This window comes from Cyclopterus lumpus, chromosome 15 (assembly GCF_009769545.1).
Source record: "Cyclopterus lumpus isolate fCycLum1 chromosome 15, fCycLum1.pri, whole genome shotgun sequence".
Taxonomy (NCBI): domain Eukaryota; kingdom Metazoa; phylum Chordata; class Actinopteri; order Perciformes; family Cyclopteridae; genus Cyclopterus; species Cyclopterus lumpus.
The window spans coordinates 7,543,002-7,569,638 of NC_046980.1; the positions used below are offsets into that span (position 1 = coordinate 7,543,002).

The window sequence follows — 26,637 nt, forward strand, 5'->3', positions numbered from 1 at the left end:
ACAGGAGACACAGGAGTTTTTATGCTCTCATGAGGTCGCCATCTTCTTTCCTTGCTTCTTTTTCGGCCTTGAATTTAATTGCAGTTGGAAGCAACCTCCTGGCACATTACCGCCATCAACTGGAAGGGAGCCTGGATCAGTGGATTCACATGCATGGGACGCCAGGCGTGGGGTTGGACTGTCATCTATTACCTGGACAATAGGCGAGGGGAGGGGACTAACACCAGATAAAGACACAGGAAAGTGGTGGAAAGTTAGGCTTCCTACATGCTGCAGAGTCTTCGAAAGGAAGACTCTTCGATTTCATTTGAATCTTCTTGACCACCACCGAGACCATTTGGCCTCTATTTAGAAATCTGAGCTTCTCCCCAAGGCAACGAAGGTGAATGGGAGACATCTGATTATCTTCCACACCTCCAGTCAAAGAAAGACACACTCACATTTGGCAAAAATCTATTGAGTATTTATTGTAAGTTGTTACATCAAGATTTCTTTCTCTAGCAGCACTATTTCAATTACAAATATTCAAGGGCAGTTACCGTAGATGGGAGTTTTCTCTTAATGCAAGATGTCATTGTGTAAACAAAGAGAGAGACTGAACCGTAGATCAAAATGTGCCACAACGTAACACGCTGGTAACGTGACGGTGAGTCATGTGACCGGAGAGGCTGACGAACAACTATATTTTTTGGGTCTTTTGAGATAAAGTAAGAAATTAAAAACAATTACTGAAACAAACCTGTTATTAAAATGAATTCAAATAGAACAAAACATGTTAGAAATAATGAACAGCTTTTCTTTTATGATGCTAACAATTTCAGTTGCATCTGATGGTAGTTGCTTGTAATCCACATCAGCCACGCTTCAACGTGTTCAATATGCCCGTTTCCAAAAAGTTTTCAGCTATGACACAAAAACCACGACAGCAACGCAAAGGGACAAATGAAACGTGTTTCGTAAGGAACATTATGAGTCCAACAGAACAACAGATTTTATATTCAGACAACTTCACATTGAAACAAAAAGGTTGATTACAATTGTGGCACATTTTATCCACCAAAGATGCATCCTGGGACAGTTTCATTGACTAGTGTGTGTTGTCCTTGTTTTCATTTATTTTTATTTTATTGTTTTTTTTGTGTTTTTTTTTTTTTAAAGGAATAGCTTGACATTTGGGAAGTACCCTTATTCCCTTTCCTTCTAGAAAGTTACATTATAAGCCACTGTCAATAAATATGAAGCTAGAGTCAGCAGTGGTTAGCTTAGCAAAATATTTCTTTGAACCGTTATGGGATAGTCTGACACCCACATACAACAATAAATAGATATTTTTGCACTTAACAAAGGAGATAAATCAGTGAGCTTCAGTCTTGGCTAGCTAGTCCTAGCTAAGCTAACTGACTGCTGGTTGTAGCTTCATAGTTAGCGCACAGATATGAGAGTGGTATCGATCTTCTCATCAAACTCTTGGCAAGGAAAGTGTTTTACAATGTTGCACAGCTACTGTAAATTTGTTAAGCAAGCTGGTTCTTTAAGAAAAAAAAAATCCACATTTTCTCAACAAGACTCTGGTGTAAATATTTCTTTTAATCTTGATTCTACTGTTCTCACAGTCAACAGTCACATGTGTATTGTATTATCATGCACAGATTGCCAACACCAACATAGTTAAATGTTTCTCACAATGTAGCCAACAAATAACTTAATGCTTAGTGCTGTTGAATTTGTACCAACTCTTGTCTTAAATTACAGATTCCTGTAAAATGAGGCTCGATGTGAAGAGGAGGATGTTTCACAGAGGATGATGTTTCACCAATGTCCGACTGATAAGATAGGAAAGTAATTTCAATGCTACAGTTAAGGGAGTACTGCATCTCAGGGCGCTTTAAAAGAGAAAATCTGATCTTTTGGCAACACACTGTCATTTTCTCATCTCAACATTTTACATCTGTAACCTTGAGGTCCTATTTGCTTCATGTGGCAAAAATAATAAAGAATACATTTTACTCCCCGCTAACGTGTTGACCCTCAGTGAGCACAAGGACATTATTTTACCGGCCTTGATGTAAATAAAACAATTAGGATCTCAGTCGTCATCAAGAGCTGTCAAGCAACCAGTGAAAAATAGTGAAAAGTTGAGTTCAACTGACAAAACTTTTGATTAAAAAGCCCATTGCACCATCACTGCTGTGAGTCATGTATTGTGGAAACAACCCACCATGGTCAATATTTGTTAATACAAAGAGGGTCATTTTATCATTCTGGCAATTCATGAGACACTCGAAACAAGAATTAGGAATCATAACCGTCAATATTAGCGAAACATACTAGAAGAAAAATATGAACCTCTCAAAAGAGTTTCTGATATTTTTAATTGTCTGCATACTGCAGTACTTGAATACATACTCATACAGTATCGTTTATAGCAAATAACTGAATTATTTCATTTATTTAGCAAAAAGCATGCTGAATAGAAAAAATGTCACTTTCTTTTTTTAACCGCGTAAAGTGACAGTAAAATTCTTTATATTTCGTCACCTGACGATCATCTCTCGACGACGGTGATATCTACAACGGCATGACAAGAACCAAGAGGCTTAGGCATCTAAATCAATAAAGAGAAAAGTGATTGCCTAAAACTGTTGAAACCAACATCAACCAGGTACCTGCACAAATATAATCTCTTTCCTAAAGTAGCACAAACACCTCTGGAAGAGGTACAAAAAAAAGACAATATGAGGGGGTGTCAGCAGGAGATCAGTGTCATTTTTGCTGTAAAAGGGGAACGTCTGCTATCGACTGTTTTATGTGTGACGTTTCAGAGAGAGAACGTGAGACAGACGGAGAGACACGGAGAAGACAGAAAGAGATCTTGAGGTCTGTTGTGAAGCTTAAAGAGGCACCAAATTCAACTGAGGGAACACACAACGCAGGTTGAGTTTCAAACCAACATCAGTCAATAAACCTATGTTTCTTTAGCCCTGGTGCACTGGGAGGAATTGTGGAGAAATAAATCTATACATCAACCCTCCTAGTCTCATTTCATGAGCTTTCTATAGAGTATTTAAAAAACGAATTATTAGACTTAAATCAACCCTTAACTCAAAGCTAAAAGTGGCCCTCGAGAGCTGAGTGAATGGTCTGGCAAGTAACGTATTACTGACTTTTCTTACGTCTTGCGTTAGTTGAACAGTACGCCCACTTTTGCTGATGTGTTCCTCCTCAACGCGACTCTTTTAGCACAGTGATAGTCTGACTGGATGTGGCTACAAAAAGAACAAGAAGTTGATGAATAGAAAAATAAGTTGCTGTTGTTTGCTGACGACGTGGTGCTGTACACATTTAATTACAAATCCACACTGTGCCACTGTGTGTCCACTGAAAAACGATAACATTTTAATTTATATCATTAAGAGGGTTTATTTTTTCTTCTTTTATTATTGGATTACCGATTGTAAAATGTGACTCACGTACAATATGGACAGTGCACATGCTCCAACTCAGCCCTTCAAAGTTGGACTATGCAACTTTTGAATCTTCCAGATGTCTCCATCTTTCCGATGAGAAGTCGAATTCATAAGCAGTAAAATGCACCTTTGCTTGTTCGATTTTATATTCTCACAGGTTTTTGCTTTGCAGCCTTACTTTGGTCTGGTGCGACCACTAGCTTTTGGTGACTAATATTAGCTAATGCTAGCCCACTTTGCTCAGATCCCGCCCCTTTAAATGACATTACTGGGTCAGTTTGCAGACTTTTATGACTCTACTTGTTCTACTTTAAACAATGTTTTTTTTTATCACTATCACCAGTGGCAACAATGGCCTTTGTTTAGCAAAAGTTACCGTCTAGCTTTAAAAATTATTAAATGTGACGGTAAAAAAAAAAAAGGACAAGTTCTGGGTGGCCCGAATACCTTATTTGCCTCACAGGCTGGGGTGGATAACGATATCTGTCACATTAAGTCATGATGAAGTTGCCCCTTAAATAAATACACCCTCCCCTCCAGTTAGGAAATACTGCACAGGGTCAGCTGTGAGAGTCTTTCCTGACAGTCAGTCAACCTTTAAGTCAGTCGCTTAACAGTCAGTTGAGTTCCAGTCGTCTAAAATATCATCTCACCAAGACTCCAGCTCACAGCCACATAATGTCAGACAACACATTTATTTGTTTTCAGCTAGGTTTCTTTTTTATCATCACGAAGGCATATACTATTTTTCTCTGTATATTACTTGTTATATATATCTATATATCTCTCTCTCTCTATATATAGATATATATCTAAAATATTTATATAGAAACAAAAATAAGCGTACATTTTTGCCGAATAAGATTGAAGAATATCAGCAAAGGGCATTGTAAACCATGGTCCATCTAAAACAGGTGAAAGGTATGGTAGTTCGCCCTTTCCCAACTCACCCACAGTAACAGATTTGCATAGGCAAAAATGGGATTAGCCCTTAGACAGTGGATTCCTGAATTCTTTAGAGATGCAAAATCTAGTTCAGCTCAGCACAATTAAAACCAAACATACATACAAACAAAAAAATAATGTTGACTAGACCAAGCTCTCTTTAACCCCTCTGGTCATATACATAGTCATTTTTCTGTGCACATTTTTGTTTACAGTGTTAGGCTTCAAGTAGATCTAAAAACAACTTTTACATTGACAACTAGATGTGGAATAAATTAACCAACATGAGAGGTAGTGAAAAGCCTACAGAGACGTTTGTTGTTGTGTTTTTTTTTTTTTTTTTATACAAAGAAATACAAAATAAAACGTGTCACTAAGGCCAAAAATTCTCAATCCTCCACTTCAGCTCTCAACCTTTGTGCAGTCGATTAAAACCACGGCCACGTTTCAGAAACCCACTCGCTTGGAACCCACGGAAATGTAAAGACAAAACTCTAAACTCAGCGATGACACTACATCACTTCACATCTTCATCATCATTGCTTGTAAAATCTACATTTGAAATGCAGTTATTAAAAATAAACAACAGTGTACTTTTTTTTCCCCCACCGTGTAAAAGTCACAATAAATTAAGAAGAAAGGACGTACGCCCGTCCTCCCCGGCAAAACCCCATTACCCGGGTCTCTGCTGTGTCTGTCCTCCCTGTAAACCCTGCAAAGTGCACTGGGCAGAGAGACCTGCTGGCTGCTCTGCTCACACTTTACGGGACGGTTAACTCCCCACGGCTGCGAGCATTTAATAAAAAGGTACACGCATCTCACAATTTATAAATGTAAACGTGGTTTAATTGCACCAGGATTTCATCATGTGGTTCTTGGTGAAACATTCTCGTGTTAAGAACTGTGTGGACTCGGCAACAGGGGAACACAGCTGTACTGTGCAGAAGAGGGATTTGTCTGCAGGAGAGAGAGAGAACCTGACGAGTGGCAGGCTTTCTTCTACCGAGTCAAAAAGTTACAACGTTGTCCAAATACAACATCTAAAATGTTTCCGGGAAATTAAAACTGCTCCAATGAGTACAACTGATCCGACAACTGATCCTTCAGTGTTAGAATTGGTTGATGACACTGTATTCTTATGCTTCTGGTCAACTGAGCGCATGCATGCACAGCTCTTCATTACAGCAGCCAAGCGTTATCAATCAAGTCCTTATGGGTATTAATGTCGTCTGTATGTGAGCACTGTATTGCCAAAGGTTTCAATATAGCATATTTTCACTAAGGAACATTGCAAAACTGTTGGCCTTTTTGACGTTACAGTGTTACATTTGCCGTATTTATAACCAATACTTTAATCTTTTGTAGTCATATAATAGCCTGGTTTTGACATGGCAGCTTCACTGAGTTAGCATGTTAACACTGTAAGTGAATATAAGTCTGGAGGAAAACTCAAATCTTTTTTTAAGATACATTTAATAATCTGCGTTCATATTTAAATATTCTTGTAAAACTTGCAAATGTTAACTAGAGGCAGCTAGCCTCTAGAATAATCCAACAGAGGCTTTAAAACATTTAGAGTATTCTGAAAGGTGTTGCAGTTAGTAATTCATAAGATAAACTTCTGGCAAAACCAATCTAACATAGTGGGACACAGCTTCAAAAAGACTCTAAAATCACTAACTACATCCAATTGCACTTCAATAGTCTGCTAGACATCTTGCGCCGTCTACTCTTGCATTTAATCAAGACCCAACTTGGCACGTGAACTTCAGGTAGTTAAAGGAGATGGCAACATGGATGCTGACATTTATCAGTGAGGAATGGCACCGTTTCATTGACACTTTAATACTGCCACCAAACCAAGAGGTCAGCTATTATACTTGGGAGGCCCAGTTCATTAAACAAAACAGCATATACTGCATTCATGCACTTTCTACTGCACATCCAGGAACAAATGTTCACATCATCAAAAAAAAACACAAGTGTCCTTTTCAAAATGTTAATGGGACATTTGGCAAGACCCTCTTTAAGTTTTTTTTTCCTCTACATTTTTCTGTTAAGTGTGTAACTGTACCATACACACACATTATCATCGCATGCTGTCAAAGTCGGATTAGAAAAACAAACCAGAGTGTGTAAGGGCTGGCAGTGGGATGGAGGATTAGCATTGGCTAGCACAGGCATGCTGGCTGCTTGCCTACAGCATGCTGGAACCTAGTTGGCCTTGTTGAGAGTGCTAGCTTGGACCATGAATACACATACGTCTCCGCTAGCCCAGTATGGTAGCAGGTTAGCATTATTATAGCAACCCTCTTCTCTAGATCTGGTTAAAAAAAATAAAAAAAAGAGTGTTGTTAATGGGCAGTAGCTAACTGAAGGACTTCCATACACTCTCCCAGCACACACACATGCACCATAAAGACCGAGACTCTGCGGCCTGGAGACAAGTCGCATCTGATATCGCATCACAGCATCTTTGACATCATGTTTGGCACCCGGGGTCACGTGGCTGCAGCGCGATACCGGACGTCCAACTTCAGGGACCGTCATGTTACCTACATTCCTAAAGCTAAAGCCTCACAGACAAAAGCCAGGGCTTAGTAACCCTTTCAAATTAGGTCATCTGCTTATGTTCTCAGAGTAGAACCAGCTTTCCATAATGCTCGATTCATAAAACACCCAAAAGTAAACCCTCTTTTTCTGCGGGAGAATTTCATAATGTAGACCCGGAGTGTTTTTTCCCCCCCCACATTTGGCACCTGTGCTTGTGATGGTCTGAGTTGGAGGGAAGAGGAGGATGGAGGGAGAAAAAAAAGATGGGAGGTAGGGATCGTTGGACAAACTGTGGTTGCTTTCCAGAAAAACTCCAAGCAGCGCTTGCGCTGCATTTTCTTACATGTAAAGGCGTTGTGATTTTCTCAGTGGAGAGATTTTTTTTTGTCTAAAGGTCATGGGGTAGTAGTAATAATACATGTAGCTGCACAACCACAATTATAGCCCTTACTTCTCCCAGTTAAAGAATCCTAAAGAAGGAAAGTGCTTGGATGGACGGATGGATGGATGGATGAGTCGGTGCTTCTGCCTTTGCTCCAGAAGCCGTCAAATCGACTCAAAAAAAAAACTGCAGTAAGCTTAAAATTGTCAGAAGTGTACTTTTTCCCTTCACTGAATGTAGACATCCATACAAAGAGACAGGTCACCCGTCCTAATACATCTCAATATTCAAAAACGGTTGCAGTCCGCGGCTTACATCGTCAAGCTACTGTTGAGAGAGAGAGAGAGTTACATGCTGAGCCAGTGCGTCTACTGGTTAAATGGGCAGGGGCGCCACAACTCCCACTAACAACAAGGTGTCATGTTTGGACAGTAAAAAAAAAAAATTAAATTAAAAACTAACTTTTACGCATCTGAGGAATGGGACAGAATTAGAAAAACAAAACAATGTGTAAGAATGAGTAAAAGAGAGATAATATTAAACGTGAGAGAAGAAAGCATGAGGTCTAAATATTACAGTACAGGAACAGTTGGCTTGTCCTTTCAGTCTCTCTCTCGACTGAGGAGTCCTTCTGGCCAGCATTAATGGTCTTAAATTGACCAATAACCAACCAGCAAAGGCCGACCTGGCTCCAGTGGAGAACTGGATAAAAATTGCTTAAAAAATATAAATAAAAAAACAAAAAAAACAACCAGCTATCTTGGATGTCATTCAGTCTTTTCAATCAAAAAAGAGGGAGAGCTTTTCCAAACCCGACTTCTGGCACCATAGTAGTATTTGAAGTTTAAGTAGTAGTCTCGTTGGCGTACGATTGCAATGAGCGAGGGTGGAGGAGTCTAGGTGTCGAGGCAGGCGCGCCTCCTGTTGGCCAGGAGGTCTCTGTAAACGGAGGAGTTGAGGAAACGTGGGAAGGAATCGCGGTGCATCAGGGTGTAGATCTGGAACTGGGCCTCCTCGTACATCAGGTTGCTGGGCTCCGCCAGGGTCTGGTTTATTCCTTCTCTGACCCGCGAGTCCAGACTCACCTGGGATGAGGAAAATAAATGATATTTAGTTTAAGTAAATGGTAAATGATAAATGGACTGTACTTTCCTAGTCTTCCGACCACGCAAACATTCACATTCACACCCATTGACACACAGATGGGCAGGGGCCACCATGCAAGGTGCCACCTGCCCATCAGGACTACCTAACCGTTCACACATCACAGAAACAGCCTGCGGGGGGAAATCTGGGTTAAGTGTCTTGCCAAGGGGCACATCGACATGGGCAAGCGCAGCCGGGGATCGAACCGCCGATCCTTTGATTGCGCCAGAGTCGCCTATTGTGCGACTCTGTGGAGTGCCAGTGGCTCCTTTAAAACATGACCCACAGGAAGACGTGCTCAACATTAACCAGTTAAATGTGTTTTTAACAAGACAAAGAGTCCACAGCTCTGTGGGGCTGTGCTTTAGCAAAATGCTAACGCTAGCGTGCTCAAAATGACTTGTGCTTGGCCTGTGGTGTTGCTGCTTGCAGCTTTGTCAAGAACCTAGTTGCCATGACATAGTTGCCATGACATAGTTGCGTCACATCCAATTCGCGGCTACACAGTAAAAAACACAGCTGAAAGGCCGGCGACCTGGGCCTGCAACTAGAAAGGCCTCAAACAGCTAACGATTTATTATGTTTGATATGAAAAGCTAAGTTACTATTCTATTCTCGTTATACCTCGAAATAAAAGGCCCCAAAGCACTTTAAAAACGGCAACTCAGCTGTAGAGCCTAGTACTTAGAAAATATAACAATAAAAAATGATATGGTGCATTATTACTCATTTAACTATCCAGCATCGCATTAGATCATCATTTAATTACATTTAAGCACATTGTGTTCATGTCGTCTCTCTTTCACTCACTGCGTGTTATTAATTATGGTTAATTGTTTTACTTTTGAAACTATAATTTGGAGTACTCCCTCTGCCACTGCCAATACCAACATTCCCAGTTAGAGAAAGAGTCAAAAGTAAAGCTGGGCAGCGTTTTGGCTCCTAAACCACTAAATCTGAAAAAAAACATCCAAATCGGGATTACTCTGTAAAATACACTTAAAAGAGGTAATTTCCAAATAGCCGCATTAGTCCCCTGCTTGATACAACCATGGCAGTTATAAAGTACAGCATGGAATTAATTAGCGGAGGTATTTTGCAATAAAGTTATTAGTGTTATAAATTAGTATCAAGGCTTAAAGCTGGGAGATTTAACACAAATAATTGGATGAATTTAGCAGAACTATTTATGTTTACAGAGGAATATTTGTTGCGTGCTTGGACTCTCCTTGACTTTCTACATAATCTGCAGACTATGAATGTCTGTACCATATTTCAAAGCAAACCAAAGAGGCCAAACAACACACGACACTGCCATCCCTGGAGCCACTAGCGTGGCGGCGCTGGGCTCACTTCTGCTTACTCAACACAAATGGAGCCGGTACCTCTTTGGGCGATAATATGGACACGTAGTCTTCGTATATGATCCTGGACTTCTCCTCCACCACCGTGGGATCCGTCTCCTTTTTCAGCTCCTCGCAGGCCAACCAGAAAAGCAGGTTGTCCTCGCTGTACTCCGAGCGCAGGAACTCCCGGAAGACCTCCCGGCCCTCCAGCGAGCGCAGCATCATCTCGAAGCTCCGTGCCCACGACAGCACCTCGTCTAGACTGGGCTGTCTACAGGCGGACGTGGCAAAGAAACGTGAAGACGGACACACGACCACACTGACACGAACATGCAAGGAGGGATGACGGCTGGACTTACTGTTCATCTGCAGCTTCAATACTGTCCATCTTGGTGCAGGTCTGTCGTTCACTCCTCTCCATCCTGTCTTCAGTCCTGGAAAGGAGACAGGAAATGAAAATGTGCTCGCCAAAACAAAAGTCTGGACCCGTTTCTGGCCCTTTAAATGGATGAGTTTGAGTTGGTATTGGATTAACTTGTCGATGGAGAGTTCCAGCGAGATCCGAGTGACATCTTGCATACGCGGGGGGCTGCAACAATACATTGATTATGATGAAAAATGTCACTTCTGAAAAGAGAGAGCGGGATTTTATTTTTTTTAATGCCTAAATGTATCCCCATACGAATCAGCGTTCACCATCCTTTGTTACCACCCAAGAAAAGAAATATGCAACATCAGTAATAATCAATACGTAGGTTTGTCTCATCAATAGTTTGATCCATCTTTCAGGCTAAAAGTGAAGATATCTCGACCTGCAACTTCTAAAATCTGTGATTATTTACTCTTTAAACTTCATCAAAATGCAATTTAAAATTGTTGGAGTATGCAGCCCATCACAGGGGGGGGGGCTGGAGTCAACAGTGGGTCAGTGGTTAGCAGGTCTGTCTTTCAATCAGGGGGTTGGCGGTTCAATCCCCACCCTAGTCGATGTGTCCTTGAGCAAGACACTTAACCCTGAGTTGTTCCCTGTAGCTGTGTCTACAGTGTATGAATGTAACATGATTGTAAGTCGCTTTGGATAAAAGCGTCAGCTAAATGACATGTAATGTAATCTAACACTATTTCATAAGATATCTCTCTTCTGGAGCTGAAACTATTAATTATAGGATGAATGGAAACTTAAACCATTTTGATGATTGTTATTTTCAAACAAATCTGCAAAGATGATCTCGTCCCAACTTCTCACTTTTGAGGGTGTATTGCCTGTATTTGTGTCATAGTCATGACGTTTAACAATTCCTGGACATTTTATAGCCCAAACAATGAATCGATGGATCAATAAAACAATTGGGCGGCCCCGATCAACAATGAAAGCGACTGCTATACGCGGCTCTCCTGAGAGATGCGGAGTTCATCTCTTCCTGGCTATAAATAGCACTCGGAAGCAGCAGTGTGAGCGTGAAGCGACGTGTTCAAAGTCCACAAAGTGAAAACCTTTGTGTCAACACTTGGAACCCACACGGTAGCCTCTCTGCCTATCGCGGCTCAGTCACACACGCCAAGGCCACAATGCAGCACCCTCGGAGACGTCTATTTCTGTCACACCGCGGAGGCTCTTTCCTTCCTCTTGTCAAAGTCCCCATTGTGCGGTTCTAATAAGCTAAGCTAGCCACAGCCCGCGAGCTCCCTCACAATACAGCTAAATATACAGGCTGTTCTTCACAGCTGTTTTGCATGTGATGTGTGGATGGAAATAGAAAGCACTCCAGCAAGATAAGGGCCTTGTCTGAGGGCGGATGAGGAGGGGGAGAAAGGAAGGGGAGAGAAGAGAGAAAAAGAGGATGGATAAAAAAAAATAAAAAATCAGGGCTGTCGACTGTATTGTAAATTTAAATATGATGAAATAAGATAAAACGTTGTTAATCCAGGAGGAAATTATTGTGCCAGAGTTTGATCAAAGATGTATTCATAATACAAATATATATATACATATTAAGTGGGTGACTGTGGGTCAGTGGTTAGCAGGTCTGTCTTTCAATCAGGGGGTTGGTGGTTCAATCCCCGCCCTAGTTGATGTGTCCTTGAGCAAGACACTTAACCCTGTAGCTGTGTCTACAGTGTATGAATGTAACATGATTGTAAGTCGCTTTGGATAAAAGCGCCAGCTAAATGTAATGTAATGTAAAAGTGAATAAGAGCTAATACTGACACCAGTGCAAAAATATAGTAGCATTAAGAGTGAGGGTAGATATAGTAAAAAAGCAACTTAAAAAGAAAAAACTATTACAACATCATAAGATTAAGAAAACGTTCTGCATGATATTAAAAGTAATGTTGCACAATGTTGAAAAAAAGTAATAATCATATATATATATATATATACATTTTGTTTACAGCAGTACAGCAGGCTGTCTGCCTCACGCGCACTGAATGCACCGCATGATGGGAGTCAAACAGTGTCACTTTTATGACTTTATGAAATGTAAAGTTTTCCTGGGAATCCCCACTGGCAGAGAAACGGTTCATTCTGTCATCCAGTCCTTCCCCAGGCTGACTGACAGCAGACATTTACCCGACCAAAATAGTTCTCATGTCTGCTCCATGGGAAGAAAAGTGCTGTCGGCCCACGTATTGATTAATTGAGTGAGGGCAATCTGCTTGTAGGGAAACAGGCCATATGGGATATTTACTGGAAATTACACACAATTTAGAAAACAGCAACTTTGAGGCGATCTCACTCCAGCTGGCTGACACTTTATTTGTTTGTTTTTTACCGTGAAATGAGGAGGTATCGAATACGTAAATCCTCATTTCAACGTCAATATTTGTCATTTCCGCAGCCCTGTGACCCATTCACACCTTTGTTCTCCTGCAGTCCCTCAACTCCTCTCCTGTGACTCTCTCACACTCTCACAGATCGTGATACGAGTGTAAAAAACTAAAAGATGATGGTGATTTACACGTTACTGACACAAACCTGCACTAAAGAGAGAGGAAAATCGTCCCTCCCAGCCTCCACGCTAAAATAAAACCAACATGTCGTGGGACTGAAGACACATTTCCAGGATCATTTCATGGATATCTAGCACCGGCGTTTGATTGAGCAACAGAGCGCTCACTGCCGGGGCCCAAGACCACAAGCTGCCACCACTCCAGATGAAGTGGTGTGAAAGAAGCAGCACATTCACCATTCACTGCCTGAAAACAATGTTTCATTCACTCTCCTCTCCCAGGCAAGAGTGCACACACAGTGAGGCGGCAGGCAGGAGCTGCACAACACGTACTGGTTCCGGTGCCTTGCTCAGGGGCAGTCAGTGCAAGCTTGGAACCTGTAACTGTGAGCACACACACACACACACACACACACACACACACACACACACACACACACACACACACATGTTTTGTTGCGCGGCTTGTCCGTTCTCTTCTCTCCAATTTGAACATTTACGGTAGGAATTAAAAGGTGCTACTAATGATTATGTTCTGCCCACTATTTAATAGATTAATCAACAAATCCTTTGCTTTAGAAAATGTTACAAAATGTCAACGATAATTTCCCAAAGCCTCTAAATCGCTTGTTTTGCTTCCAGAAGCCAAAGATACAAGTTTACAAAAACATCAAATAGTCACATTCTGAGAAGCTGTAACAACAGCATCTTTGGCATTTTGCTGAAGAATTTTGCTAAATTGACAACAGATCAATATTATATATATCTACTAATCGATTCATTATCTAATTCTTTCAGCTCTAGAAGTGTGTATAATTGTTCTTTCATGTCAGGAAATATTGGCCATGTTTAATGTTGTCCGGAGACAAAGACCAGCACTCACATGTTATGGGAAAATAAAGAGAAGATTCCGACAGCAAAAAACGTCTGATCGGTCATGGGAGTTAAATGTTTGCTACGTCAGACTTTATTCGGCAAAGGCGGTTCCATAATCTATTCAGCACATCGACTATTTTTCCCAAGCGAGCTGCTGCCGCCACCTTTTATGCATTTGATTTATCCCCCCCAGAAAAACAAAGAAACATTTCACTTAGAAATGAACGTCACAGAGCCTCTGTGCTTCAGTATCGTTTGTATACAGGAAAACATCAACGGCAAAAAAATGAAATCATCGTGTACACTCCTATAATTACCTTTCAAACACACCTTTACCACAGACAAGCTGGCCGCGCAGGAGCTGTTTCCTACATTGAACTAACAAAAGATGCTTTCTGCTAAATCTGGCACGGACATTTAAACCCGCAGGCTTTGAATCCAAAGGGTAGATGGTGATCAATGATGACTAATAATGGTACTACCCCAACCTTGTCCATTACCGAGCTGAGACAAGGAAAACATACTAAAACAACAAACAGTGGAATACAAAGAATAAAGCGTATGTATAATTTGGTATTATGTGTTAGAAATGACATGATCCATCACAACTTCCCCCATCATTTTGGGACTTTTTTCCTACAGACAGAGGAAGCCGTTTGAGATTTTGGCCTACATAATTATTAAATAAACTGGTAAAATAAGGTTGCTTTGTCCAGGTGGTCAAATTTAGACTTCTAAGCATCCACTCTATTTTTAAAGGCAGCATCGGTATAGTATGGTATAGTATGGTATAGTGTAGTATAGCATAGTATGGTATAGTATATTATACTATAGGATGGTACAGTATAGTATAGTATGGTATAGTATGATATAGTATAGGATAGTATGGTATAATATGGTATTGTATAGTATGATAGAGGAGAGTATGGTGTAGTATATTATAGTATGGTATTGTATTATATAGTATAGTATGGCATAGTATGATATAGCATAGTATAGTATATTATAGTATGGTATAGTGTAGCATAGTATAGTATATTATAGTATGGTATAGTGTAGTATAGTATAGTATATTATAGGATGGTATAGTATGGTATCGTATGCTATATTATTGTATGGTATAGTATGGTAGATTATGGTAGAGTATGATGTAGTATAGTATGGTATAGTATATTATAGTATGGTATTGTATGATGTAGTATAGTATATTATAGGATGGTATAGTATCATGTCCAGGAAACTGTGATGTTAAATTAATCAGTTTTGTGTCTTGTGTCCATGTTGTCTCGTGATTTCCTGTTTTATTGTGAAAGTCAACTCTCCTCTTGTTTCAGGCAACTTGTTCCTTCCCCTGTGTGTTCCTCCTCTGGTCTGATTGTCTGCCTCGCTCCTGATTGTTTCCACCTGTGCCCTCACCCTGTGTATATATTGTCTGCGTCTCCCTTTGTCCTGGGCCAGTCCGTCTTGTCTTTTGTACCAGAGAACCGGCCATTCTCATGGAATTCATCAGTCACCAGGTCACGATTTTATGTTACTTTGTTCATGTAGATTTTCTGTTTGTTTGTTTCCAGTTAATTAAAACTGAGATTTTTGTTGTTACTTTGCTTTGAGTCGTGTATTTGGATTCTAGTCTTTGTTCGGTCATGACAATTGTATGGTGTAGTATAATATAATATGAGAGAGTATGGTATAGTATATTATAGTATTGTATGATATAGTATATTATGGTATAGTATTTTCTTACCAGAGACACTTGCAGCAGCCGCACCAGCAGAGACAGCAGGTGTTGGGTCGGGGCTGTCCGGGGGCCTGGGGTGGGGCCTCGATGTGCGCCGCCTGCCTTTTTCTCATCTCCACTCCACTCACACTTCGGGGCTTCGCGATGGACACACACAGAAAACAAACACTGTTAAATACCCTTCAAATTAATAATAATAATACAACAGAGAGTGCAGAGAATTTGGACCCCATGTTTACTTTTGGTTCGCGAGCAATATTGTCTTAATAGAGGGGAAAACATAAAAGGAACTGTGTGTGTGTGAAAGAGAGATGAAGCGAGAGAGAGCACTCAAGCAGGACCGAGAGGATTCCCTTCCTTGTACGGTTCGAGGGTTTCTGGCATTAAGCCACGTCTTTCTCTTGGCTTTGAAAGACACTACACATTCGTTTCAATGTCCGCGGACTCGGACGGAGAAACAGCGTCTTTAAATCACACGCAGACAGACAAGTGTTTGCAGTATATACACGCGCACACACACTCATATTAACCCGCTGTTGCCTTAGAATGTGCATCATCCTCTGCACTGGCGGTAGATGAGGATCTTAGCAGGGACGACAACAACTTAAAGGGGACATACTACGCTCAGTGCTTGTGTCCCAACCCACAAACGGAGGAATAAGAAGCGCCATTCAGATGTGGCTCCCCTTATGTCACATACAGGCTCATTAGAATATACCATTGGAGCATTCTCCTCACCCCCACCCTTGAGAACTACATTGCCAAAGGTGCGCCATATTTTTCTCACAAGCCAATCAGAGCAGATTGGGAATTTCTCTTAAAGAGACGAAGAGTTTGCCCGGTGTTTTGCTTCCATGTTGATGTTTGTGATATTTTTGTCTTTTAATGTAGATGACACAAAATCAAAATAGACAGGATGTGGTTGCCTTGACTTTAGTGTTTTTAAAGGGTTAGAACACAGTAACCATACAAACTAAATGATCAAGGCAGCCGTAGACTCACAGCGTCCGTGTTCTGCGAGGTAAAAAATGACTGGTTTCGTCTGGTTGCTTTGAATAGAGCACAGAAAAAGAAGGGAAACAAAAATGTATCGAGTGCAACGGCCCAAAAAGAGGGCCAGTATTGTTCTTCAAGACTAAAATGTGCACAGAGAGAAACTACTTGATATAATTGTATCAAGGCTGCTTCTTCACTACAACAAACAAAGTTATAGACCGAGCAGCGTTTACCAAAAAAACAGCAAGACGTTCCTTCCTTTGTCGCGGAACTGCACACTAGTTCCAGTCTGTTCTCACTCAGAGCCACTGTGGACTCATCCTGTGCCGGTCACCACCGCGGGTTCCCCCCTGGCCTTTGAAGGTGAAAGTGCCTTCGGCCTTGCATGTAGAAGGAGTGTGAAGAGCCACTTAAACAGAACACAACGGCCCTTTAGGCTACTCGAAATAAAAATAGCACACACACACACACACACTCTAAAGAACTTATTCTAATGTCTGAGATAATACCATCCAGTATAGTCTAATATTGCTCCACGAAGAAGATAACACTTGGCTGGATTGTAACGCACTAATAAATAGGCCGGGAAAACCTTCACCTCGCTATCAGTATCGCGGCCAAAATCTACACCAGGAAACAGACGTCGGAATGAATTCTTCTCCCGTTACCAGATAGAGGAGATAATAATGATCACAGACTCCACTCCACTTCGGGGGTTATTTTAATTTGACCAGCCGGTGTAAAGCTCAAACAAGCACTAATGAACCGCAGTCCAGAAACTCTTACCTGCAAAGCCATGGCTCAAATTAAACTCATTAAACACTTTAAAAAATCCAAATAAAAACGAGTGCGGACAGGGCAGCCCCGTCTGTCATGTTCCCTCTACTCTGGATGCGCACATGCCTTTTACTGCCACGATGAGACAGTACATAGCAGTTAGGGCTGTGGCGACCTGCCTGATATGCAAATGCAGTGGAGTGGCCATCAGTTATTCAGCGACCAGGCAGCATCTGTGGGAAAAACAGGCAGCTCGATGCAAACGACAGCGAGGGCACCGGCTTTGTTCTGAACCCGGAGAAGTAGGCCGCATTGACACGACATGCAAATATAGAGTGGAAATACAAATACACCCAGATGTGGTGGGAAGAAAAGAAAAGAGATGACATCAAAGAGAGTCTACAAGATGTGCCAGAAATGCAGAGGTTTTTTGGAAACCTCACTTTTCGGAGATTCTATTAATGTAGACGTAACTCGAAATTGCTTCAGGAGGCAAAAATCTTCCATTTTGACCCTGATACCTGTCCCTCTAATCTTATACTCCTCAGATCGCGTGTGTCTGATCCCCTTTTGCTGTGTTCAATGCCTCTTCACACGTTTACCAGTTAAACACACATATGTATGTCTTGGTTTCCTCTCACAGACAAGAAGTGAACATCTAAGTGTGTGTATTTTCTATTTTTGTTTGGTATATTAGAAATACCCCGTATCATCTGGATCACAATAATTACAACATAACAATAATGTCATAGCTTATACCTAAGTACTTTGACTCCATACCGCCTTAAACATCTGGAATGATATAAAAGGCTGTAAGAGTCCAAATACTTAATATTAATTGTTTCGCTTTTTTTGGCTCTTTCAAATCCCTCTCATGGTCTTCCTTAGTTGATGGAGTTTGCTCAGTTGTCGTGCCAACAATTAGTTGTCATGGAGATGACATCCACCCACTGAGGTAGACCACGAGATGTGGTTGATAGCTCGAGAAAAAGCAACTTATTGGACCTGAAGTTAAGTTTTTTTTTTTTGATCTGATAAGTTGGGCCGGAGTGTAAAAGCTCTGAACGCTAAAGAAATGTTTGTTCTGCAAAAACCATGAACCTCCAAAACCTCAATCCCAAACTTTTGCGCCTCATAGAGGATATTATTTAAACCCAATTCTTCATCAAACTTTTTTTTTTCTTTCCTTTGTCTTGATCTGAAACATTTCCAACCAGAAAAGGTGATCATTACTTCCCTCTCGAAGGCCTCTCATTCAAACGACGTACACGTGGAGCTCCAATGTCTCCTCCAGGTGTTATCTCCATAACAATGAAGCATCCCAATAACACCGGACAGAAGTCAAACTTACCATGAATTAGCGAGTTCCTAAAAACAGGTCAGACAGAGCAGTCATGGCGTGAGGTAATAGGTTGCTGGACGATAGCAGGCTTATTGAGGGAGAGACCAAGCTGGTGGACTGTGTGGGCGTCTGTTTGGCTAACGGACCGGCTGTTTGGCTCGCTGGAAAGAGAGGTGACTGGTCTCACCATCCCTGATGGATCGGCGCCGATCGGGACACGAGAGCGGATGTGAAATACGACGGCTTCCTCCCCTTGCGTCCTTATTTGATCCGCTCCTCTTGCGTCTCGCTCTCCGTCCCCTCCTAGGCTTCCTCGGAACTCGGTGAAAGGCTCATTTATGGACGCGAGAGTACAGGGAGCAGTGAAGGTTCAGCATCTGGAAAGCAAACGGGGCAAAACGGTCAAAATCACAACGGCATCGGTTTATTCAGCAAGTGCAGGAATACATTTTTGGGGGAAACCGCAGGGAGATATCTCAGTTGCTAACGTAATGACGTAAGTGCACACTGGCCAATGCTGCGACCTGATTTTCAATTCACTACATACTGTGTCACTGCAGATGTATTATCTAATATCGACTCTGTCAGCTGATATCAATTTATTGACACAAACATCTTTGATTTAAAAATCTTCTCAATTTGGTTTGTGACTCGACTGAACTTTAAAGTTGACAAATAAACTTGGCAGTGCTCTCTGGTGGATAAATGATGTCACGGTCACACTGTTTAAGGGCTGTAAACGTTGAGCTGATGAATAAAAAATAAATAAAAAGTCTTTCGACAACAAAAATAAAGTTGATTTTCCAATCAGTTATCAGTTTCCAGTCAAAAATGTGAGTATTTGGTTATAAACACATCTTTGGCATCTCTGCACTGCATCGGCACGCCGATAGGTTTGCGATATGCTCAGGGGTGTGGTCAAAACAAGACGGAAGATGAGGAAATTAACCAAATGCAGTGTCATGTTCATCCTCATCTTCGTCACATGTCACTTTACCACTCGTCGTGAAAAAGGATTAAGCTCATCGGTGGTGTTGCGACAACCAACACTCAATCACAGTCAGATGCCATTAGCTGGATTTGGTCTCTGACGGAAACTGACTCAGAGCCCCGAAGGCGACGGAGCTTCCTGGGTCGCTCTCATGCCACATGTTTTCATACAGGAATTACTGTTCAAAAACGACTCGCTTCCTCATAACAGAAGAAGTGTTCACATGTTGACCTCAACAATGGAGACTCTATCTTATGAGCTTTCACCAGTCTACTGCAACTCAGTGACTAAAATCAGCCAGTAAAAGACATGTTTGTTAATGAAACACTTGAGTGATTTTGAAAAATATAAATTATTAAACAATCTTATTGATAGTAGGTTCACAGCCTATCATATTAACTTACATTGTATGTACTTTAGTTTTTTTTTTTTTGATAGCTTAAATCAAAACCAAGAGATATGTTAAATAATTAGTTTGATAATGTCTAAAAAAAAAAAGAAAAAAAAAGTTCCCTAGCAAGAGAGGCTTAAAAACTCAACTTTACCTTATATATTAAAAGTCTATAATGATTTTGCCTAGCTGTGTGCAAAGAGAAGGCGTTTGTGTTGTACTTGTGAGAGTTTCAACTGCATGTCCCAAGAGCAAGATGGCCACGGTCACTTAGTGACACGCTGAGCTCGAGCTGAAATAAGTCAATTAAGCCATTAACAGAAAAATTATCTTTTTTTTTTTTTTTTTTGATAAGTGATGAATACATTTTTAAACACAATTTTTTTTCAGACAAAAACAAGACCTTTGAAGACGTCACCTTGGACTCTGGGATGGTGATTTTTCACTCTTAGGCTATAACCGGCTAATTAATAAATAATGACGGTAACTGTTATTTTCAGTCCCTAAAACAAACCAGTCAACAGTTTAGACCAATAGACATTAAATCATCTTATTGATGACGTTAAAGGCCAGACTCCACGTCACATAACACCAGAGGAATACGCACTCTTGTTAACTCTGACTTGGGAAACGGACGTTTGCATCATAAAATAATATCTTCACCCTACAAGCACATAACACACATCTCAAATGTGTTGGTGAGACAGCTGGTATTGCATGAAACTATAAAAGATGAATGAGATGAATCAGGACGTAGTGGCAACATAAACCCGGGCTCTTCTCCCCATGGAGGTCTCAACTACGCAACACTTGCACAATAAAGAACAACTTTATGTTGTGGCCTTCATCGAGGTCATCCTCCCTCTGACTCAACACACCCATGGGAGACTGCAGCATGGGTGCTCCCTCAGCTGTGCACGACGTGAGCCTGACAGCAGAGGAGCACACTAACAGACAGACAAACAACAACAACAACAACAACAAAATGTCGAAATAAGTCACGGCAGTGGCGAAATGAACTTTCAAGAGGAGAACACGGTTTCTGCTGGACGCGTGGACCGAGCTGTCGCAGCACCGGGTCTGTTGCGTCCGCCTGAAGGCCTGTGCATATCTCCAGATAACAAGTAAGCGGGCTCATCGGACCCTGCTCCCCCTCTCCCTCCTCCCCCCCCTCCCTCTATGTGCACTAGCTCTGCTGGCTAGCTGCTCGCGCTGGGTCTCGAACACGGTCCGAACCATCTGAGGCGATCAGCCGCTGCAGGTCGGACCGGCCCGGAGAGGAGATCCCCTCCCAGCTGACACCACGGAGTGATACACCGATTAGAGAGAGGGGGGTTGGGGAGGAAGGGGGGGGGGGGGGGGGTGCACAGCGCAGACTGTCGCAGACTGTTTTTTTTCGTCCCCCCCCCCCCCAGAAATCAAACACCACCCACTTTCTGCTCGCTAGCTTTAGCAAACAGCCCGGAGATCCGCTATCTCTCGGCACCACGAAGAGGAGGAGGTGTCAGCTAGCGCCGTGCTAACGTCAGCTAGCCAGCCCCGTTCGGAGCATTAACGCGGAACATTCGGCATCTTACCCTCTTCTGTGTCGGGCTGTCAGTGTCCGAGGGCGGTGGGTTCAACGACGCGATGTCCCGGTGCTTGTTGAACGACATCGTAAACGGGAATCCTGCGGTGAAATGTCCATCGCCGCTGTTTTTTCTGCCATCCGCCCCACTTCAGCACCGAACGCCGCCGAGCCCCTGGATGCACTGCGCAGGCGCGCTGCCACCGCTGCTGTGTGGCCGCTGCAGTCGGCGAGGAGATGCACTGTGCGAGTGCTCCGCATACGGTGTGTGATGCACAGAGGGTCACGTTGCACCCCCGCCCCCCCACCCCGCTGCACAACGACTCCCAACAAACGCACGGGGGTTTCACTTCAACACGAGGCTGCTTTGGGTTAACACAACACGAATAAATCCGTCTTTCCTAATGCAATGAGATCGTAAAATATCGTCTGTCTGAGTGGATAACCACAGTAAGTGGGTAATAAAGTTTAGAAGGCCCCTATTCATACAAGAGGAAATGTGTCCTCAGGTTATAAGCCAGTAAATAATATAGAAATACTCTTTAAACTCGCAAACACAATCTCCTGAAGTGTTATACATCAAAGCACCGCAGTATTGGGAGTCATCTTTGTCTTTTACTCCTCTCGCCTTTTATTGTTGTTGATGTTGTTATAGTTTGCCAATTCAGTGTGTTTTGACCATAACGTGTTTTTATGATGTATGTATACATGATATTTTATACCATATGTACACTATAATGGTTCTACAGTGCGTTATATAGACATGTGGTTATTTTGTGATAGTTATCTGGAAGTGTGTGGACATGTATGTGAATGTGTAACCAGGGAATTTCCCCATGCATTGAAGGATTAATAAAGCACTTTGTGTTCTTTTTCTTCTTGTTCTTTATCTTTCTATTCTTCTCCCGTACAAGCATAAATGAAAATACAGTTTCATACATTGAGTAGAAACTGTAAAAATAAACTGCACTGGGCTGTGGATACGTACAAGAAGAGACTGGGAAGAGACTGTGTAATTACAAAAACATATTTTTGTGATCTCTTTTTAATGGGCAATCATTTTGTCTGAGGTCAGACAGCAAGGGTGTACATGTATTTTTTTTTTTTACCGGTGCAGTAATTCACTGAGACAGTTAAGGTCTATTTGAGTCTAACACCAATTCCTGACATGCGCAAGATTGATTTAAATCATGACTTAATGTATCCATTCATTAATTTGTCTATTCATCCATTCATCTATATATTATTAGAAATATGTTAACACAAAGTGCTCCAGACCATCGTTTTGTTAACTTATTTACATGATTTATTTTGCAAAATTAATCATTTTTTCTGAGACTATTTGAATTAATGACTCGCAGGTTTTTATTTGTATTGTTCCACTCAGTCAATGTGCATCTGCAGCGTGAGAGTCGCCTCAGCAGCGATGACTGTTCAAACTATATTTTCCTCCCGTTAACACAGGGGGGCACCAAGTCTCTGCTCTCTCTCTCTCTCTCTCCCTCTTACCCTCTTTCTCTCTCCCTTCCACACAAACACACACACACACACACACGCACACACACACACACACGCACACACACACACGCACACACACACACACATGACCCACAGTGACAGTGAGAGGCTTTCAGCTGACATATATCACATTTGGTTTCGGGGTTGCAGATAGACCACAATCTCATGGATTGGTGCTAGAAGGCAGAGCTGTTAAAAATAAATTAAAAAAAACTCGAGGAACTGAGGTTAGCATGAAAACCGTACTGCAGTTGATGCATTTACTATATGTATCTGGTGTTTGGTAATGTGTCCTCTTTATGCATCAATATTTCGATGTGAGGAACCCGTGGGAGGATCATGGCTAAGTTCATGACAAGGAAGCCAAGATGGAACATGTGTATGTTCCCTGACACCATTGGCTCATTAAAAGGGATCTGAAGTGTCTGGGATCAAATCCTGTTTTCTCCACACACATGACAGTGTGTGTCTGTGCATCCGGATTCAAATCATGCTCCGCATGCGCAAGGGGATTGTGATTAAGCAAAACGAGAGTGGGCAAAAATCAGTGTGTTTGTAATGGAATCAGTATGCACATGTGGGTGTTGGTTTGAGAGACAGAGAGAGGGGGAAATGAGATCAAGGGGCAGCTTTGGAAACTCAATCCATCCAACAGTTGTTGAGATATTTCAGTCTGGACCAAAGTGGTGGCTCAACTGACTGATATTGCCATCCCTAGAGCACCTAAACCTGCAGACCAGGACACAATCTTTGCCTGTGGAGTTAATAACTCTCACCCTCTGTTCATTGTCTTTGTGCGATTTATCAAGCAGAGTTCTGCAGACAGCCTTCTGGGGCTTTTTTCCTGCATGGCGTTCATTAGTGTGACTCCCGTATGTGTGTGGGTGGGGGTTGGGGGGGGGGGGGGGGGGGGGTCCGTGAGATACAGAGAGGGAGAGAGACAGATGGACAGACAGGGATGCTGGTTGGAGCTCGCATACCTTTCTGGTTGTCTGAAAGTCTCACAGAGAAATCATGAGTGCCGAATTCAAATTTACAAAAAGCATCACGGGTTACAAGAGAGTCTCTTGTGTCCACTTAAACATACATTTAAATTTTGGATAACAACTCGCACAGCGGGAGAGTGAGCTCATTCTCTGCTCAGGTAGACATTACCCCACACATGGTCAGTGGTTATAGCTGCTATATTAATGCTCACAATGTTAAATAAAGCTCACACAAGACAAACACAAGACCATACAGCGAAATGTGAGAAAATATCTTCAATTTTAACTTTACACTGAAAAAAATAACACGCCTCATGAAGCGTAAATTAGATGGCGGTTAAAATTGCAAGAGCTCCCTCTCACCAAACCTGTCCAATTGGAAGGCTTCTGTTCAGTAATGCATTCAGTCACATCTTCTCAGTGATGGAAATGAAGTCTGCCAAGGCGAGTGTTCATACCTTTTTCATGAGAGGGAAAGATACTATTAGGCCTACGTTGCCATCTGTCCATCACTTGGCTATAAGTCCACACTGAAATATCTCAAGGAGATGGATTGTAATTACATTTGACATGAATCTTTCCCAGACAGTGTAATGACATAAGGACTTTGGTGGTCCCCTGACCTTGCCTGTCCACCTCCTGTGTAGCGCCACCATGAGGTCAACTATTCCTGCAGAACTGATGACATTCCCATCAGCCTCAGCTGTACCTTGTGTTTTTTTGTAAGAGTAAACATGGTAGTAAACATGGTAAGAATGAGACTTGCTGAACATCAGCATTGTGTTGGCATTTATCTCAAAGCATGGCAAGTTTAAAGACTAAGGAATGGCGTCGCCAGGTACCTCATGTTCCTTCGAAGGTACGGTCCTAAGGCAGTTTTATGGGATTTGGGGATTTTAGAGTTTTTACCACAGGTAGAAAAATACAAAAAATGCAAAGAAAATGTGTATGACATCAATCCAAGCATATTATTATATATCCTCGTAATATTTGCAAGAACTGTTGCAGTTTCCCGATGGGGATCTTATCTCGGTGAGATGACGTGACAGCTCTATAATTGCCCCTTCACATTTCAACGCTATACCTCCTGCAGTCTGCACGCCGCTGTCCTCCGCATGCCAGGATACAGGTGCAATTTTACTGGTATTCTATATTACTATACAATACTAGATGGATGTGGTATGATATCACTTCATCTGTGATATCCATGAGGAAAAGGGCAAATGAGCTCATAGGGGATGTTTTTATTTCTGCTGCTGCCAAGAAATCTCAATCCACTACCTTGGTGGAATATTGCTACAATCCATATTTTAGCAGGAGGCTTTAATAAATGATGCATCCTACATTACGGATGTATCTTACAACACATTTACAGTATTCGTCTTGCACATGAAAATAATTCATCGTATACAACACAGGCTTTTTCCAAATAGGAACGGAGCAACATTTTCTCACCACTATTTTACCCTCCAGTCCTCCTGCAGTGAATATTCTTTGACCAAAAAAGATTCTACTTTGTAAGAGTTGATGGTGTAAAATATGAAGTAGCAGCAAGCACAGTCTTTGGCAGAGATACAGCGGGAACAAAGCCTGGGCTTTCAGCTTCAGAGATAAACAAAGTAAATTATTAAAACTGGAGCATATTGTGATACTAACATTTAAACGACACCAAGGAGCAGATGGTTAATTGTTATAATCAGCAAAGAACTCCCCAGTACTTGCAATGCTTTACTGGCTCAATCCCATAGGTTGGAAGAGTAGTATTGTTATGTTTTAATGCAGCCTTTTCAAGGCATAAAGTAGAAATTAATTAAAACCCAGACAAAATTTAATCAGAAATGTTTTATTTGCCTAGTTGATTTGCCCATATACAAGCAATTTGGCTTGTTGATTGGTGCATGACAATAAACACAGTGCAACAGTATAAGACGTCATTTAAAAATATCAAATCTACAATATAATATGATAAACAAGCAAACCATACAACAGTGTGTTAAAATAAGTCTGTTATTAAAGTGTTACGTATAGTTATAATGAAGTGTTGTGCAGGTATGTGTGAATGCATGTATTTGCCCTGGGGGTGTAATATTTATTTCTTTTTATTCCAGACTCATGAGTCCATAAAATAAGATATGAAGGTGAGGAAAATACCAGTTCACGAACCAACGGGTGATGTCACAGGGATTACTCTTATTTACAGTCTACGGTACAAACTTAAGTTACATTACAAACTTAGACTACGTATTTTAACCCAGTGGTTCTTGAGCTTTTTTTTTTTTCATTCCTGCCATTGGAGGAAGAAAATCATGCCTGTCAACTTTCAAAATATGCAGTTCATTTAAAGGAATGGGATTGCATATGTCTTAATTGTGATATCTGAGATATCAAAAGGTCCAGTTAGAGCAAGATTAAAAACAACACATTTAAAAGGAACACACCTCTTTTGGAGGTTCAACTCTCCAAAACCTTCCATAACATAACTTTAGATGCCATTCTTGGATTACAAGTATGTTTTTTGTGAAGGGTTGACATTTTGATCTGACATTATTGATATACAGCTACGCCGCGGAGCAGAAGGATTTCAGAGAAGTCTTGAAGTTCAGTTCCATCGTAAAGCACGATATGAGCCGATTCTCTGGAGCTGTCATCTCTCATCATGCTTCTT

The 26,637-nt window shown here is 41.5% G+C and overlaps 1 protein-coding gene across 3 annotated transcripts; it reads right to left on the reverse strand.

Annotated features, from left to right (window-relative positions):
• Positions 1 to 4,738: 4,738 nt before the first annotated feature.
• Positions 4,739 to 21,712, reverse strand: rgs17 (regulator of G protein signaling 17). 3 transcript variants are annotated; one of them, XM_034552120.1, is made up of 6 exons: positions 21,479 to 21,712; positions 18,529 to 18,896; positions 15,411 to 15,541; positions 10,199 to 10,273; positions 9,879 to 10,110; positions 4,739 to 8,432 (listed from the first exon to the last, which is right to left on the reverse strand). In XM_034552120.1, exons 2-6 carry the CDS (start codon positions 18,529 to 18,531, stop codon positions 8,244 to 8,246), a joined length of 630 nt encoding a protein of 209 aa, XP_034408011.1. In that variant the 5' UTR covers positions 18,532 to 18,896; positions 21,479 to 21,712; the 3' UTR covers positions 4,739 to 8,243. The 3 variants fall into 3 exon arrangements, with proteins under 3 accessions (XP_034408011.1, XP_034408012.1, XP_034408013.1); XM_034552121.1 differs by having other exon boundaries at positions 18,707 to 18,896; positions 21,479 to 21,696; XM_034552122.1 differs by lacking the exons at positions 15,411 to 15,541; positions 18,529 to 18,896; positions 21,479 to 21,712 and adding an exon at positions 10,375 to 10,768.
• Positions 21,713 to 26,637: the final 4,925 nt, after the last annotated feature.